This window comes from Anticarsia gemmatalis, chromosome 4 (genome assembly GCF_050436995.1).
Source record: "Anticarsia gemmatalis isolate Benzon Research Colony breed Stoneville strain chromosome 4, ilAntGemm2 primary, whole genome shotgun sequence".
Classification (NCBI taxonomy): Eukaryota; Metazoa; Arthropoda; class Insecta; order Lepidoptera; family Erebidae; genus Anticarsia; species Anticarsia gemmatalis.
The window spans coordinates 11891956-11909658 of NC_134748.1; the positions used below are offsets into that span (position 1 = coordinate 11891956).

A 17703-nucleotide genomic window follows, 5' to 3' on the forward strand; every position below is an offset into this window, starting at 1 on the left:
GTAGGAGTCGAATCCAAATGTACTAAACACACAGAAATGTAACTTCTTCTACGCTTATTACGTGATTTAATACTATGAATAAGTGTGTAGCGTATAAAATTGTAGGCGCGTACGCATAGTGACGAATGGATTGTAAAACACAACTCATTCAGTACCAAAGATCAAGGACCGCGTTATCTTTGAGGTTATAATCATTTTATCATTGAAATATATCTTTATGACTTTCACGACCCACATTTCTTATAAAATACGTGATAATTCATCAAATTAATCGTGCATTAGAAATCTGCAGGTGTCAAAAACAAAAGTTTCTACTTTTTTCTCCAAAGAGGTTAGTACCGGTTTTATTTTTAATGGCTTTTATGTCAGCATGGAGGTTAGTCGAGTAGGTTAGTAGTTATAAATAATGCGTTGCGTCACGTTTGTTTTTGTGATATAATCATAAACGTGATGTTGCCATGCTTGCGGTTATTTCGCAGTGATTCGTTTTGCACGCGTTTTGATTGTAAACAACTAAGTATTTGTCCAGAAATTTAAACTAATATCTGCTTAAAATGCTAACAAATAATTAATGAGCAATAATTTCAGCTAAATCTATATTCATAATCATTTTTATTGGGATGGGACATACCTACTTACCTATCTTGTTTATTAGCTGCTATGCTTTGTCACCCGACTGCGCAAAAAACAGAGTTATGTTTCAGATCTCTTCTACAGATAACCCACTAACCACTTCCTACTTAGTACACTACTCCTGATTTAATAAGAACTACAAATTAAATTGTTTCAAATCTTAGCTGAGTATTCATTCATTAAAAGTTTAGTTTTTTAAATATACTTAGTAGGTAGGTACTTGATATTTAGCCAACTGCCTATAGCTATTATAAAAAAATGATAAACAAAATCATTTATTTTTAAATTATGTAATTTTTTACCTATAACTAACGGCATTTTTACCCATAATTTATGCAATTTTTAACAGTTTCAGTATAAACCATGTCTCGTTTGATCCTGCACCGTGCGTTCGGCAGCCCGCCGGCGCGCGCAGTCCTGATGCTTACAGACATGCTGGGCCTCAAGCCTGAGATCAAGGAAGTCAATATACTCCTCGAAGAACATAGAACACCCGAGTTTAAGAAGGTATCCTGTTTTTGTTTTGTTATTAAGTTACATACATACATAAAATCACGCCTTCTTCCCATAGGGGTAGGCAGATACCAAAGAAAACCACTTGGTACGATAATTACAAACTTCCTTTGTTAAAACTATCTATGCATGCATCCATACATCTTTGCATGTAATAATTATTGAAATTTCTGAAATGGTAGCGGCCAGTCTATGGTTCGATTCTCGTGACAGAAGTTAGGAAGCCCCAGGTTCGATGCTCGATGTCCCGGTAGTTACGGTTTCTTTATATTCTGATGGCCTGAGATCTCTTAAATTTTAAGGTACAAAAAGTAAAGGATTCTCAATCTAGAAATGGCCGAATCAAATTAAACATTCTTTTAATAATTTCAGATGAACCCAATGTGTACAGTACCAGTACTACAAGATGGTGACTTCGTTTTATCTGAAAGGTAATTTTTACCTACATATTCACGCCTGTTATACACAAAGATGTAAGCAGACATATATGAAAAAAAAATTGTGTATTAGAAATAATTATCACGTGTTCCAACGGTGAAGGAAAACGTCATGATACAACCTTGCATGTCTGAGAGTTCTTTAGAACAGTTCTTGAAGTTAGCAAAGTCCTCAACCCAGGGGCGTAGCTACCGCCGTATCTGCCGGAAAGGCAAATACGGCGGTAGCTACGCCCCTGTTCAAGGCAAAAGAAATAATAATAATTATTATATTTTTTATTATTATTTAATACTTATAATTTTCTTTTGTGAAAAATCTTTACCCCCAAAAATAAGGGCCCCCAAACAATTTTTTATACGGGGTCCCGCCAATGCACGCTACGTCACTGCCTCAACCCGCACTTGACCAGCGTGAAGGCCTAACCTTTTCTTAATTCAGGGATGAGATCCTTGCCCAGCGGTGGAAAATTAATGGGTAAAATTTATTTTTATTTTTCTACGTCCACAGTCACGCAATAATGAAGTACATAGCAGACACGTACGGCGGAGACAAGCGCGAGTTGCTCCACCCGCGCGAGGGGCGCACGCGCGCTGTACTCGATCAGTGCTTGTTCTTTGATGCCGGCGTCTTTTTCGCTACTCTCCTCTCTGTAGCTGTAAGTATAACAACATGACATTATAACATTAACAAGCATACAAAAAATTAACAATAAATACCGAAACAAGTGAATGTTTGTGATTTTGACAAATACTGTTGTACTGTGTGTTGAACTCGTTAAATTAGGCGCAATAGGCATTAAAGGTAGGCGCAATTTAATGCTTGTATTTACGTCATTTATCTGATAAAACTATTCTTATAAGCCTTATGAACAACACGCTCAGGAGCGGCTCTGGAGACTGGAGTTGAACCGCCGATAACCGATCCAAGATAACTCCTTTGTAGATATCGCGATTTGCCATAATTAGGCTATCCAGTGAGGAATAAAAACTATTAAAAAACAGAAAAAATACCTTCAATGGTCGTTTTTTCGTCTAAATTTTCTAACAAAGTGTTTTTCTACTCATTTAATTATCTGTCAAAATTATTCATCAAATAGTCTGTTATCTGACGATATAGGAATGAATGCTAAGTAAATCATTAAAAGTCATGCATTTTCTGTATTTTTAGAGAGACACCTTCAGCGGGAGCATATCAGCGCCAACTGCTGCCCAAGTACAAAACATAGAGGCATCATATACAGTACTTGAAGCGTATCTACAACAACGACGGTACATAGCCGCCGAACACCTCACTATAGCCGACCTGTCCGCCGGCTCTACGGCCAATGCGATACAAGTTATGCACAAATTGAACACAGACAAGTAAGCATACTCTATTTCTCATATTTATAGCACTTATAAGTGTAATACACAGTGCTTCATGGGTATAACGAATGAAAATATCTTACTTGCCACTCAACTATTTGGAGTGATTTTTGTCGAGATTTATTCAAATAAATTCAACCGTTTAAGAGTGTATAGTTACAACCTTTTAAATGGACCACAGCGCCCTTTACAAGGAAGAATAAATCAGCGCTCCCTTACATGATAGTCATATTAAACATATATTTTTTTCATATTTATCTTTTTTTTTTGGGTCTCTAGCGTCTACTAGGGGGCGGTATTGTCCCTGTTAGGATTCTATCATCAAAAGTAAATATATTCATGTTTACTATTTTACCAATTAACTGTAATTTTTTATCGTTCTTTTGCCATGTTTCAGATTCCCTCGCACTGCTGACTGGATGTCTCGCTTACAAGAGGAGGAACAGTTCAAGACTATCATGGCACCCGGCGCCGCCTTCTTCGCCAAACTCATGACTAAAGGCTGGGAGAACAATAAACTTAAGAATAAACAGTAATTTTACAATTATCGTGCTTTGTTTTTCTTATAACATCATTCATTTTCATCATTTTTTTTATTTCGCAACAAAACGGAATAGTTTACACGAGCTACCGACAGATGGCGTTGTAATTATGTCGCTAATATTGCCCACGAATATAGGTTGATCTGGACATTGACCTGTTATGTGACCGTGACTGTGATTGATAACTGATTGTAATACATAATTATTGATAAAATATATACTAGTTAATTCCACTTGCCCATAAAAGGATTATTTAGCATAAATTCTTAGTTCAATTTGTCCAATTTCTGTTAAAAATCCTCAACATCTTACTTATGTTATAAATACTAAAGTCTGGGTGGATTATTCTTTTACAATCAGACTAAAATTTCCGAACGGGTTAGATAGTACATACATAGTTCATAATGTTTCAGGCCGAAGTCCTGAAACAGTTTTTTTAATAAATGTGGCATAAATGTGACTGTAGTTTCAGAAAGATAAGATGTTTTAATTAAACAGGGTTTGTTTAATTAATTCACATTTATTATATTAACATAAGTAGATTACACAAATGCAAATGATGTATATTGTTCTGCCCTAACTCAGATCTCGATGACAGTGCTATAGTTTTTTATAGACTGCATAAAACATAGGTAGGTTACCTAAATTCTTAAGCTTTGTTAAATTCCTTTTAAAAAGTTGAATTAAAAATTATCTAACTTAGCTGATGACTATAGTCAAAACCAGATTTCAGCCCGTTAAAATAAAAGCATTGATGAGTTTTGTATGTACCTTACCTTCCGTATTACTCTCATTCGATCAAATCGGCTCAGTAGTTTTTTGGCTTAGAACAGACAGACAAACAGACGCGGCGGGGGACTTTGAAATCTGAAATGTAGTGATAAAAAATAAATTAAATTATCATAATTACTCTTATTATCTTACCAACTGCAGTGGCGTGTTGTGATAACAATAGATTACTAAAATAGTAACCAATCATATGATTTCATCACATATTTTGATAAATATTGTTATTTATTCACTGCATTTGTTTCGGAGTTGTGTAACTGAAGACTGTTTGTGGTAAGTACATCTATTTTAGTACAATTTTTTTTACCAGTCGTGGTGTTTGATATTCCGTGGCCTGAATCTGTGTGAAAACTATCCATCTGAAACATAATAATAAATCTATATTGTATTTCAGTCAAATGTTTTTGTGTGTGACGTGTAAGTAAGTTTCTGATACTTATATTCTCAAACCTTATTTAATTAGAGACTTATAACCCTAGCGTATTCCTTAGGAACTACATTCTAATTAGGTTTTAAATCTTCCTAAAATCTATCCAGTGATCCGCTATACAGCTAGAGTAAAAAAACAAAAGGTCTATCACGTATAACGATTTATCTATACTAATATTATAAAGCTGAAGAGTTTGTTTGTTTGTTTGTTTGAACGCGCTAATTTCAGGAACTACTGGACCGATTTGAAAAAAATCTTTCAGTGTTAGATAGTCCATTTATCGAGGAAGGTTATAGGCTATATCTATATATCATCACGCTACTACCAAAAGGAGCAAAGTACCAGTGAAAAATGTTACAAAAACGGGGATCTTTTTGACCCATTCTCTCTTATGTGACGCAAGCAAAGTTGCGCGGGTCAGCTAGTTATATATATCTTTTAAATAATACATTTTTAGTCATCCTAAATATACTGTTCCCGTTATTTCAGAAATATGGCTCCTATCCTGTACAAGTTGGATGGCAGTCCGCCAGCGTGCGCGGTGCGCATGTTGGCCAACATCATTGGATTGGAACTCGAACTGAAGGACCTCAACTGGGCGACTTTGGAGCATAAATCACCGGAATACGTGAAGGTAGATATTCAATTCTAATTCAGTATTCCAGTATATTAACAAAATAGCAGTGATAGCGAGTGGTTTAAGTTGGCACCTCCCACGCAAGTGGTTGCAGGTTCGAACCCGAGGCAACACACCGATGACTTTTGAAAGTTATGGGTGTATTAGAAATAATTATCACTTGCTCTAACGGTGCAGGCATACATCGTGATAAAACCTTGCATGCCTAAAAATTCGTATTTATTAAGGTTCCCAGCCCGCACTTGGCCAGCATGGTGGACTCAAGGCCTAACCCCTCAACCTTGTTTGGGAGGAGACCCAATTCCTGCAGTGGGACAGTAATTGGTAAAAAAAATAATATTTACAGACAGAAAAAAGGGTTAACACATTACTGATGTTAATGACCAACACTACTGGGTAAGGGTCTCCTACAGAATAACGGAAGGGTTAGACCTTAAGGTCACTCCTCTGGCCAGATTTGCAATGTACTACTACTATTTTATTCAGAATAATTTTCAATGATAGCCCGAAGTTCGTTAACAGATACCCAGTAAATGGCAATAGACTCGCCCTCTATTACATGGGTCTTACATTATTAATGACGAAACATTGGAGTATTTACCCTGTCGATTATAATTGCTTTGTATATTAGGTCTGGGAAAAAGTCTTTTCGCATTAAAGTATGTATGAACTTGTAAAATAAAAAAAAAATAAGCTCGATATTTGAGTACCTCACGAGCTCACTGAAAGAAACCTAATGTACCGTGTACTCTTTTGTTATTCTTGAAAGAGAGTTTTTATTACGAGTTCATACACACTATAATACGAAAAGACTTTTACCCCGAACTAATATTTAAGAACCTTTCAATTTTCATTTCATAAAAGACCCGTCTCATTACGGCATATAAGATTTTCCTGACAACATAATAACAAAAACTGTTCATTATCATTACTTTTCCAGTTAAACCCCCTAGGCACACTCCCAGTGCTGCAAGACGGCGACACGGTGCTGTCAGACAGCCACGCGATCATGATCTACCTGCTGTCCAAGTACGGAGGCCCGGAGTCGCTGTACCCTACTGACTTGAACGACCGCGCACGTGTCCATCAGGCGCTGTTCTTTGATACTGGCATATTCTTTATTAGGCTTAAAGTTGTGGCTGTGAGTATTGTTTAAAACTTTTTTAAGTAATAGCTTTTGTCCGCGTGGTTTGTGACTTAGGACAAAATTTTTATACAAACTTTTATCCTTATTTTGTTCCTTTGGAGTAGAATAAATCAATATCCTTTCTTAGCTAATGCCTACGTCATAACATCTACCTGCATGCCAAATTTCAGCCCGATCCGTCTAGTAGTTTGGGCTGTGCGATCACTATGTTAGTCAGTCACCTTAGAGTTATATTTATTTACTAGCTGACCCGCGCAACTTCGCTTGCGTCACATAAGAGAGAATGGGTCAGAATTTTCCACGTTTTTGTAACACTTTTTACTGTTACTCTGCTCCTATTGGTCGTAGCGTGATGATATAAAATATGCTTTTTTTTCATGAAAAATATTCTTAAAATTATTTATATCTCTTGATATAACGAAATCGCGCTAAGGCATATCCGCCATTAAAACAGTTGCCATGACAACGGAATTTTGTTAATACAGTGTCATTGTAATATTGAATATTCGCGACTTCGTTCGCCACCTGCGTTTTCCCGGGAAATGCGTGATTTTCCCGGGGTAAAAAGTAGCCTATGTCCTTTCTCGGGTATCAAAATATCTTCATACCAAATTTCATGCAAATTGGTTCAGTAGTTTAGGCGTGATTGAGTAGCAGACAGACAGACAGACAGACAGACAGACAGAGTTACTTTCGCATTTATAATATTAGTATGGAAGATTAAGAGATCCACAAGTAATATATTATTGTCTGTTGATTAACAAATGGATCAATTTTATCGTGGCTTATTACAAGACTAACTTACACACTTACACTTGTACAAAATCGAAATAACTATTTAGTTCTTTGCATCCTTAACCTCGCATTAATTACCTCCTTCAAAACTTTCAGATACCAACTCTCTTCGACGGTCTACCAGGTCCGACGCCGAAGCATCTAGCAGACATAGAGGAAGCGTACAGTTTCGTAGAAGCTTATCTGAACAAACATACATACATAGCTGGCGATCACCTCACCATAGCTGATCTGTCGCTGGGAGCCTCCGCCGCTGGGATGCAGGCCATGCTCCCATTGGATAAAGACAAGTAATTATTGCTTTTGATTTAAAATTTAAATACATTCTTCGAATGTTTGGATAGAATTTCAAAGACAACTGCGGGTATAAATTTTCTACCGCTATCGTCTACCGACAAGCGTGTAGATAGCCGACTGCTATTGCGTACGAAATACTTACTGTAAAACGCCCCGAAAGTGTTACGAAAGAACTATTTTCCTTATATAATTTCGAATAATCTTAAAAATTTAAAATATTTTGCTCTTCATAAACTTATTTCAAATTGTTACAATATTTTTAATTTACTAGCGTTTTACCTGAAGAGCTGTTGTTCGGGAACAGCTGCTTGCTCTTATTAATGGCCATTGTTGTTTTTTACTATGTCAATTAAATCCGTCAGTCATCGCGGCACATGCCGTTTACGTTTTTCTACTTTTAGGGATACGACGGATTACTTGTTTTATTTATAATATAAAACTATACACGTGTATGTAAGCATTAATGTCTTCTTTAATATAAAAAGACGAGACACGTAGTAATACCAATTCATTGGAGTAGTTGGTAGTAGTTCTTTGTTCATTAAGATCCGGAGGCCCCCTGAGCTTGGGGATTCTAGTGCCATACTGTTGTTACGCCACTCGAAATAACTATTTATAGAACACAAGTATTTCAATGGTTGCACAATGTTTTGCAATAGGCTAATAGACTCCAATTCTCCTTGAAACTTTATTAATGTATTTAATACCGGGTAAATAATAACGCAAGCTCAGCCAAAATACAAATTTTATTTGCCATTGATTTTATACATGCCTACATAAAATCACGCATTTTTCCTATAAGGCAGAGACCAAAAGAACGCCAATTAATTCGACCTTACTAACTTCTGCCTCACCCACATCCATACATCTTGTCATACAAGCCGGTTACGTGTACTACGAACCTGACCGTTTTTTATAGATTTAAGTGGTGTATTATGTAATTTCCTAAATGTTCCAGGTACCCTCGCACCGCTGAATGGTTATCGAAGCTGCGACAAGAGCCATTCTTTAACGTCGCTCAGCAAGGCGCCGATATCTTGACAAAGACTGTGCAATTCTTCTGGCAGAAAAATAGTCAAAAATAAACAAGATTGACCATCAAGAATGTGTTTTATTAAGCCAATCGTATTTATTGTACCTGGCCAGTGTAGTGGTCTCAATGCCTTACCCCTCCCTTGTATGAGACGAGACCCTTGTGTAGCATTGGGACAGCCATTATTTATTATTATAAGCTAATACTGTCCCATTGGCAAAAAGTCCTCTTTCATCCATTTATTTCTATTTTGAGTTCTCTGAAGGCAATTTGTTGGGTGTCGTGAGTGTCCAACTCATCTCGCCATTTCTTTCTAAACCTTCCCACGCTGTTATTTACTGTCAACCGGGACCTACTTAGTGGTTTTTGCATTGTGAAACAGAGCTATGGGTTAAAAAAATGTAAAGGCGACACACTGTAACAACTAACAACATTCTCTGCAGTCCGTACAATCGAGTATCGAGAGTTTAAAGAGTCTAAAGTTCTTATGGCGCCCGCTAGAATCGCTGATCCGATTTTCACACAAAATTTCTCGATAACTAACCGGTTGTCGACCATCGATGCAGGTAAAGAATAGAATATTGACAGATTTTTTTATTTTATACTCCATAAGCCGTGAGTAGCTAGATAACGTTAAAAGAACACGTTTGCTACATAAGAGTAGTATTTAAGATTTTTTTAAAGGCATGCAAATTCGCCAACCCCTCTGCGTTGGGGATTACATAAAGACGTCTTTATGTAATGACATAAAACATTTTAGTATAGAAATACAACATACCTAGTCACGTGAATTTTAATTTAAACATTAATAACGAAAATTACGTAGCGTAAGCATTTTGGGTAAACATTTTACGAGTACAGTATTCAAAATATTTTTTATAGTTAACTACCGTATTTTAGTTACATAATTTTATTGTTATGTAATTTAGTTCTTCAGTTTATATTTAGACTACGTGATAAATTATTAAATATCAAATGACTCAGATGTTTTGTGATAAATAAATGCTATATCGTGAGTGACGAGTATCTTATCTAAGCATTCTGAGACAGTTTATCTGCTCATCACTTTATCATGTTAATAATTACCAAGTTTTTTATACATTTAAATGTGTTATTGTAATTTTTTACACGTTCATATATCTACATTTTTTATTAAAAGGACTGCACTGTTAGTACCCAAATATTAGTACCTAAGTAATCGTAATACCAATCTCTTTTCTTATTTCTATTATTTCTCCGCTTTCCTTTTGGCCACGTTTCCATTATTTTAAGCAGAACCTACCTTCTTTCCAAAAAACATCCTTTATAAAAGGATACATTGATGGTTTACTTCTAGAGCAACGCTTTTTAAGCTAAACTTATTTCTAATAGAATATGACGCTGACAAAATGTGGATTAACAGATATTTTTGTACGAATTATGTACCCTGACTGAAGGATACTTCAACCTAACTACTAATTCTTATCCTCTACAGGCCTCATGTTTCGCTAGCCAAGTGACCAATGCAATAGCCAGTTAGCTAAACTATTCTATTACTATTTTCCTGTTATAAATTCGCAACTAGACTACCTACCCAGATTACATATTGCGCAACCAAACGTAACAGTGTTTGATAAGTTTAAAAATAATTTTAAATCGTATCACTGCATGTCTTCATGTGCTAATTCGACGTGTCATTGTATCCGGATCCGGAGCTATTGGCTGGATATATAATCATGAGACAGACTTATTAAGAATTGATAGTAAATATTGCAATGTAACATCGTAGACATCACATGAGTGATAACTGTGTAAGTCGCATTTGCGTAAGTCGGGTTCGCGTAATTATTTAATACGTTTGGCAAAGGAATTGTCAATTTTTTTATCGTGTAGTAACAAACACAGACACCATAGACCCATACTGAAAATGTTATGCTTTCCTAACTTAACCATGGATTATGAAGAAAGAAACGCAAGGGGAGTGCTGTAAAAGTAGACTATAAAAATGAACTTCTTCTTTATAATAATTAACTCCCAAATGGATGAAATGGAATACCCGCTAGTGCAAAAGCACAGTAGTCCATTGAAATGTTACAATTTGAGGGCTAAATATTGCATTTATTAGACCTCCACCTACATGTTCCAAAAATAAAATTGCGTCCTCTAAGAAATGTAAATCTCATGTAACATTTCAATGGACTACATGCCAGTTTTGTGGGCCAGCTACTAAGAAATACATTGCACAAAAAAAAATGTATGCTATAAAGTAGGTACAATCAATGAGATTTTAAAATCGCGTAACTCGGTATACCTATGCGTAATCGTAAGTCGGTATATCTCTGTACATACATAAAGAGATAACAGCATTACAAGTCTGTCTGCTATAATTTAATCAATGATTCGTAAACTCGCAAGTCATAGATACATTGATGATAAACATTATAAGCAAGTGTAGTTACTAAAATATTCTTGCAGCCGACAACTGAAGCTTGAATTTCACAATATTTTTTCAGTAAGATTACATACCGATATAGAACGAGGTCTAATCTTTGGGGACGTTATCAAACTACAGGTTGCTATGAGAATGGATGCTTATTTCCCATAGCGATAGACACAGACCAAAGAACGTTAATTTGTACCCTAAAACTTCTTACATTAATCACTGCTTATTGTAAAACAAAATCGCTTTCCGCTGTGTGCCACCCTTCGTATGCTTAAAAAGGATTTTTGTGAAATAACTTTTAACTACACAGACGTATACTTACCGATGTATGTATGCATCTCATATACCGTGATAGTTAGACTTGAATTTTTTACAGATTTTACATAAATGATGATGCTCCTCTAACAACAAATACGTAATATAGTTATAAAGAAGAAGTTTTGGGCAAACCGACATGGGTAGGTTAGGTTAGGTTACCTCAGCCTTCGTGGTTATTTTTTTTAAACCACCCAGAAGGAGGAGCCCCGCGAAGCGGGGCTCCGGCGACATCTTCAAACTCTCATTATAACTATGTTACGGCATATAATTATATCCCTAGGGATATAACTATGTTACGGCTTTATCTATCTTACTGCGACACATACACAGAATAAAATAAACATTTAAGGGAAGACAATAAACATGATTTTTTTTTATATTAAGCCGCAAATAATTGAAATAATCCTGGCATTTCCGGCCACCTGGCACCTCTGCGCTTCGCTCCTATCACGGATTTACGATATTACGATCTTTCAGACATTCGTATCACAATAATCAGATAATTCCATCTTTTTTGAAACATAACAACACAAATATTATTTTATTTACATCGCAATGTATTCAGTTGTAAACGAGTAGGTAGCTAACGTATTATACACATGCTTAACTAGCTGACCCGCGCAACTTCGCCTGCGTCACGTAGGAGAGAATGGGTCAACATTTCCCCGATTTTGCAACATTTTTTACTGTTACTCAGCTCCTATTGATCGTAGCGCGATGTTATATAGCCTATAGCCTTCCCCGATGAGTAGGCTATGTAACACTAAAATTTTTCAAATCGGACCGGTAGAACCTGAAATTAGCGCGTTCAAACAAACAAACTCTTCAGCTTTATAATATTAGTATAGATAATAATACTTGAATGAAGACCTAGACACCTGCGGTTATACAACTATGTCATTCCATTCATTACTAGACAGATAGGCACTGTAACTACACGCTTAGATAAATAAGTGTTATAGAACAATCACTAACGGGCTAACTGTCTGCTTGTATCTGCTTGTAAATGCGCTAATTTTATGTCTACCTACGTATCTTTAGATACTTACAATACTCAATATATGTATAATACTCAAATAAATGTTTAGTTTGAGATAGTTATAAAAAAGTATTAAAAATGTTTTTTTATTGTTTATAAACATGGCATAAATCTATGAGCTATGTACTAGGTCGAATTAAGTTCGAGGATTTGGGTAAAATAAATATAAAAGCGATGTAGATAGATAGAGTACCTATAGGATGGATTATTTAAAAAATAAGTGCTCTGTATCAAGGATCAAACATTGTTTGGTCTTCACTGTATCCATTTTTTTTACTAATTTTACAAACTTGATTTCAGCGGTTCGCTGTGAAATGTTGTGTATGTTACATAAAAACTTTCATTTAATGACCTCTTTCCCATGGGGGAAGACTGAGACCTAGATAGCTCCTTACAATACTTAATATTCAGATTCATACACCTACATCTCGTTATACAGTCTTCTGCATTGAAATAGTATGGATTTATGTTGCAGAAAACATTATTTTATCCGCATAAATGATACAAATCTATCGCAAAATACCGTATAGGTACCAAATATCTTTGAGACGGCCACGATAACCGCTGAACTTAGCTGTCAAGTCACACGACAAAAATGCCGGTCATGTTTAACACAACTATTTACTAGAGAGATGTTAGCATATAAATATGAAATGATCGCGTTTATTTACCGTAGCGATCGTTTACTCAAATCAGTTGGCTATCTTGAGTGAACGGCGACTGTCGTGTGCTAGTCAATTTATTTTGTTTGTGGTACTGATTTTTCTGTGAGTTTTATTTTGTTTTTTTTTTATGGTGGATTATTTTTTAATTATTGGAGTTTTAAATAATAGAGAGTAATAATTGAAGAATATGTTAATTATTTTTTAAATTAATTAAAAATATTTTAATATTATATTTATATTCGTGGCGTAGCATGGCACAAGACAGACAGGTTTGGAAGGAAAGAGGGGAGGCCTTTGCCCAGCAGTGGGACACATAAAGGGATAAAAAAAAAAAAATTTGAAGTACAGTAAAAGATTGTGGTTTATCTTGTGGTCGTTTTAAGATATTTTGAATAATAAATAAGTAAGATATTATAAGTAGGTGCTTACTTATATTTGAATAAATAATCTACGTTTTCAGTAGAGATTATTATTAATACATACATTTATTTTTTTACTTTCAAAGAACTGTCCGAAAGTAATCTATTTATTAGTTAGGTATTTTCCGAAACGATGGTTGTTCTTGTTAGCTTAGTGGTACATATGTAGCTTAATATTTGAGGCACAAACTGAAGATTTCAGTGATTGTTGTTGTTGAATAAAATCTATTTATATTTTTATGCTAATACGCAATGTTAGGTATAGGTACCCTAGGTAGATAAACACATACAGACTAAACCTTGGACGTCTGAGGCCTGAGAGTTCTCTAAACAATTCTTGCAGAATTGCAAACCCAACTTAGGTAGGTACCTATTTATTTGCTTGCATGGTAAGAACAAGTCGTTAATAAGTAATTTATTCTACTTCAGATATAAAAATGGCCCCAATCCTGTACAAGACGGAGCACAGCCCTCCTGCCAACGTGGTGCGCATGTTGGCAGACATCATCGGACTACCACTGGAACTCAAGGAGATCGACTTCCTGGGAATGGAACACAAATCTCCTGAATATTTAAAGGTACGTAAAACTATATTATATGACTGTAACACTGTTTAGACGCAGCAGGAATACTCCCGACACAGCATCGAGTCGAAAATCAAATTCGATTGATTCATTTCGTTTCGTAGATTTAATTTTCAAACTAAAGCGTGATATACTCGTAAAACTTGTTTAAAAAGAAAATAATCTTCATCAAACAATCCTATTATAGTTTCACTCTTAACTGAACTACGATTTGTATTTTTTTTAATCAATCGATTTTGATTTTTGACTCGATATTGTCAGGAGTAAGCCTGCAGTGCTAATTTAGGGGTTGGCAGTCGCATATATCATCATCAGCCTAGCCTTTCTTCCAATTATGTTGGAGTCGGCTTGTAATCTACCCGTGTGCAGCTGAAAACCAGTATTTTACATCCGGTACAAAAAGTATTAATACCAAAAAGCAATCGAAGAACTTTAAACTGATATGTACCTACCTACACTTAGTAAATAATCATTACAAGACTACAGAAAGCAGGAAAATCTATTAATTAAAGTCTATTGTACCTAGGAAGCAAACAAAGGAGATATAAAAAAAACACTGAAACATTATACACTCACATTAAATGCAAATTTATTTTATGATTACTTAAAGAATATTTACAATAAATGTTTTACAACATATTTATACGTCATACGCAATGCAGAAACATCTTGATTTTTTTGCAACATTATACAATTTTTGTTTACCTAATAATTCCTACTGTTTTAAAAACAAATACTTTATTGCGACATCTATTGCTAACTTATTGACATTCGTGATTTATTGCTTTCCATTTTGTAAATAATATCCTTTTTTTTAACAAGAATACACCGTAGAAAACGTTTATGACATAGGTAAGGTACCTGCGTACATTATGTACCTACATACAGACATACATGAAATCACGCCTTGTACTCATAGGGGTAGGCAGAGACCAAAGACTGCCACTTGGTAGGTACACTACTGGACCTGAGTACATAGTTTCTGTTATAGGTACCTACCTAAGATAATAATAAGTAATTAAAAACAGTTTTTTTCAGCATATAAATAAATTATTAAAGAAGCAAAAAAGGTGATACCTAAGTATATGGTTATTTTTAAATAATTAAATATTATAATTGTGAGAAGGGGTTTTCGTGAAATAATTAAGCAAAATTATTCAATTATTATTCAAGATTTTGTTTGTAAATTTGCTTAAATTTATTATAATGATGATTGTTAAAGATATAAAAAAAAACGTTATGTCGTATGTGTTTTACGATTTCTGCAGAAAAATGCCTTAGTTGTCTCTGTTTTGATCAAAGCAGTGATAGTGACTGTTAATCATGAGGTTTTCGATTCCGTTCCATAGTTAACTAAAACACCTACCTATAACACTCTTATTTTTTATGAATTACAGCTGAACCCCATTGGCGCCTTCCCAACATTAATTGATGGTGACTTTGTTTTGTCAGACAGGTAATATTATTTTTTTTGTCTTTTAAATGGATAATATAGGGTGTAGGGTAAGGGAATACAGGGTGAACTTATGGATTTTGGCGCTAGAAAAAAAACTAATGAGCCCTGTAATGATACTGCTGTAGTACATTTAGTACATTTTCATTTACATTAAGGTATATGGGTCCATTCCAGTATCTGTTGATTATAGGTATAGGTGCCGACAAGTAACTTGAACAGAAATAAATGTTCAAAAACAACAAACCGAGCGAGGATTCTAGGTTGACTGTTCTGCCAATCGGGCGATCAAATGGCAATAGCCTTCGCCATTGCACCCTGCAATTCATCCTAAGTCGACATCAAAATCGCTCATTAAGATTTAACGAAATTCTTCGAGTTATTTGGCAAACTATACTGTGTGTCTGATTCTGAATGAAAAATTTAGCCAAACTACAACATTCTAACAAGTATATTATTTATTAAATTTCCAGCCACGCCATAGTCAAGTACCTGCTCACCAAGTACGGCGGTGACAAGGCGGAGACCCTCTACCCAAGCGACCTGCGCACGCGCGCGCTCGTCGACCAGGCGCTGTTCTTTGACGCTGGAGTACTCTTCGTTAGGATTAAGCATGTTGCTGTAAGTATAAACTATTTTACAGACTTTATACTCATTAAACTAGCTCCAGCTCCCTTAAAGTATCTGACGAAATGCGTATTTTTAAGCTTTTTTGGAAGCTTTATCTTTGGTTCTGAATCTGATTTCAGACGTTTGTGTCTGAGAATTTGATAGTATAAATCGCTTATATAAATATTCCTCGATTTTAGACATAATACTGTAATAGTAAAATAAAAATTTGTTATTTAAACTAACTGTTCTAAAGAACTCTCAGACATGCAAGGTGCATCACGGTGTTTTCCATCACCGTTGGAACAAGGGATAATTATTTCTAATACACAAATAATATAAATTTTCCGCTTGACAACACCATTTTAAATCAGAAATCAATTTGCTAATTTGTACATTTTTCTATTCACCAGCTCCCCACAATCTTCGAAGGTCTCCCCGGTCCATTGGAGAAGACGATCAAGGAGATCGACTCCGGCTACTCAGTGCTGGAGGCGTACTTACAGAAGCGTAAATACGTCGCAGCTGACCACCTGACCATTGCCGACCTGTCTCTTGGAGCTACCGTCTTGTCCTTGCAGTCATCACTCGCGTTGGACGCCAAAAAGTAATAATTTTTGAAAATATTATATTTATAGATAAAATCTAGAAGTCCAACCGTATAAGACCGGCGATTCGTTCGTGTAAATCGCGTCGTAGAGCCACTTTTGAGCCTTCAGCAATAGGTATTATTGGTATCATGTAGTATCATGTACGATACCAATGATACCTATTGCTGAAGGTCAGATAGATTAAATTTGCTCAAATATTAAAAACTTTAGATTCGTTCTCTATTTCAATAGCTTATTTTGTTTTAAGTAGCCTACGTTTGATCAGGGTTCTTTACAATCCATGCTAAATAATATCCTTTCCAGAAAATGCTCTATAGATTTAGCCGTGTTGATTTCGCATTTATAAATATTAAATCAAAATGTAGTAATAAACCGATAATCGATAAGATTATTTTTTAAATTATTTACGTAACGTGTTCTTTTCTTCAGATACCCCCGCACTTTCGACTGGTTGTCTCGCCTGGAAAAGGAGTCGTTCTTCCAGAAATACGCCGTCCCCGGTGGCAAAGCCCTCGGAGAAGTCCTACAGACATACTGGGAGCAGAACAAGAAGAAATGAATTAAAACTGACTTTTGTGTTGAGTGAATGGATCTATTTTATTTACCTACTGATTTTGATAAATTACATGTTTATATATTACGTTACTGTTTTTTTAAATGACCTCACAATTTTCTCTCCTTTTATCAAAGAGCTAGGACAGATCGGTGTAACCAAAAGATAAACAATAAAAACTAAAGAAGAGTGTAAATTATCAAAACTTGAAACAGGCAACGCCATCTAGTTCTTGTTGGTATGTTAATAATAATCACAGTTCCTACGATTAAATACAAGATAGCGCTACAAGTCTCTTTTCCAAATGTGTACTTGAAATTAGTGGATTCGTGTCGCTGTAAATCAGTATAAATTATTTTGTATATTTTTTATATTCAATTTATTAATAATTTAATAATATACCTTTAAAATA

The 17703-nt window shown here is 35.2% G+C and overlaps 1 protein-coding gene across 1 annotated transcript; it reads left to right on the forward strand.

Moving 5' to 3' along the window:
- Nucleotides 1-141: 141 nt before the first annotated feature.
- On the forward strand, nt 142-17378 carry LOC142987865 (uncharacterized). The gene is made up of 16 exons (XM_076136803.1): nt 142-331; nt 983-1140; nt 1519-1577; nt 2092-2239; nt 2752-2945; nt 3346-3481; nt 4674-4696; nt 5199-5343; nt 6287-6487; nt 7385-7578; nt 8544-8668; nt 13911-14059; nt 15463-15521; nt 15992-16139; nt 16541-16734; nt 17168-17378. Exons 2-16 carry the CDS (start codon nt 997-999, stop codon nt 17295-17297), a joined length of 2049 nt encoding a protein of 682 aa, XP_075992918.1. The 5' UTR covers nt 142-331; nt 983-996; the 3' UTR covers nt 17298-17378.
- The last annotated feature ends 325 nt before the right edge of the window (nt 17379-17703 follow it).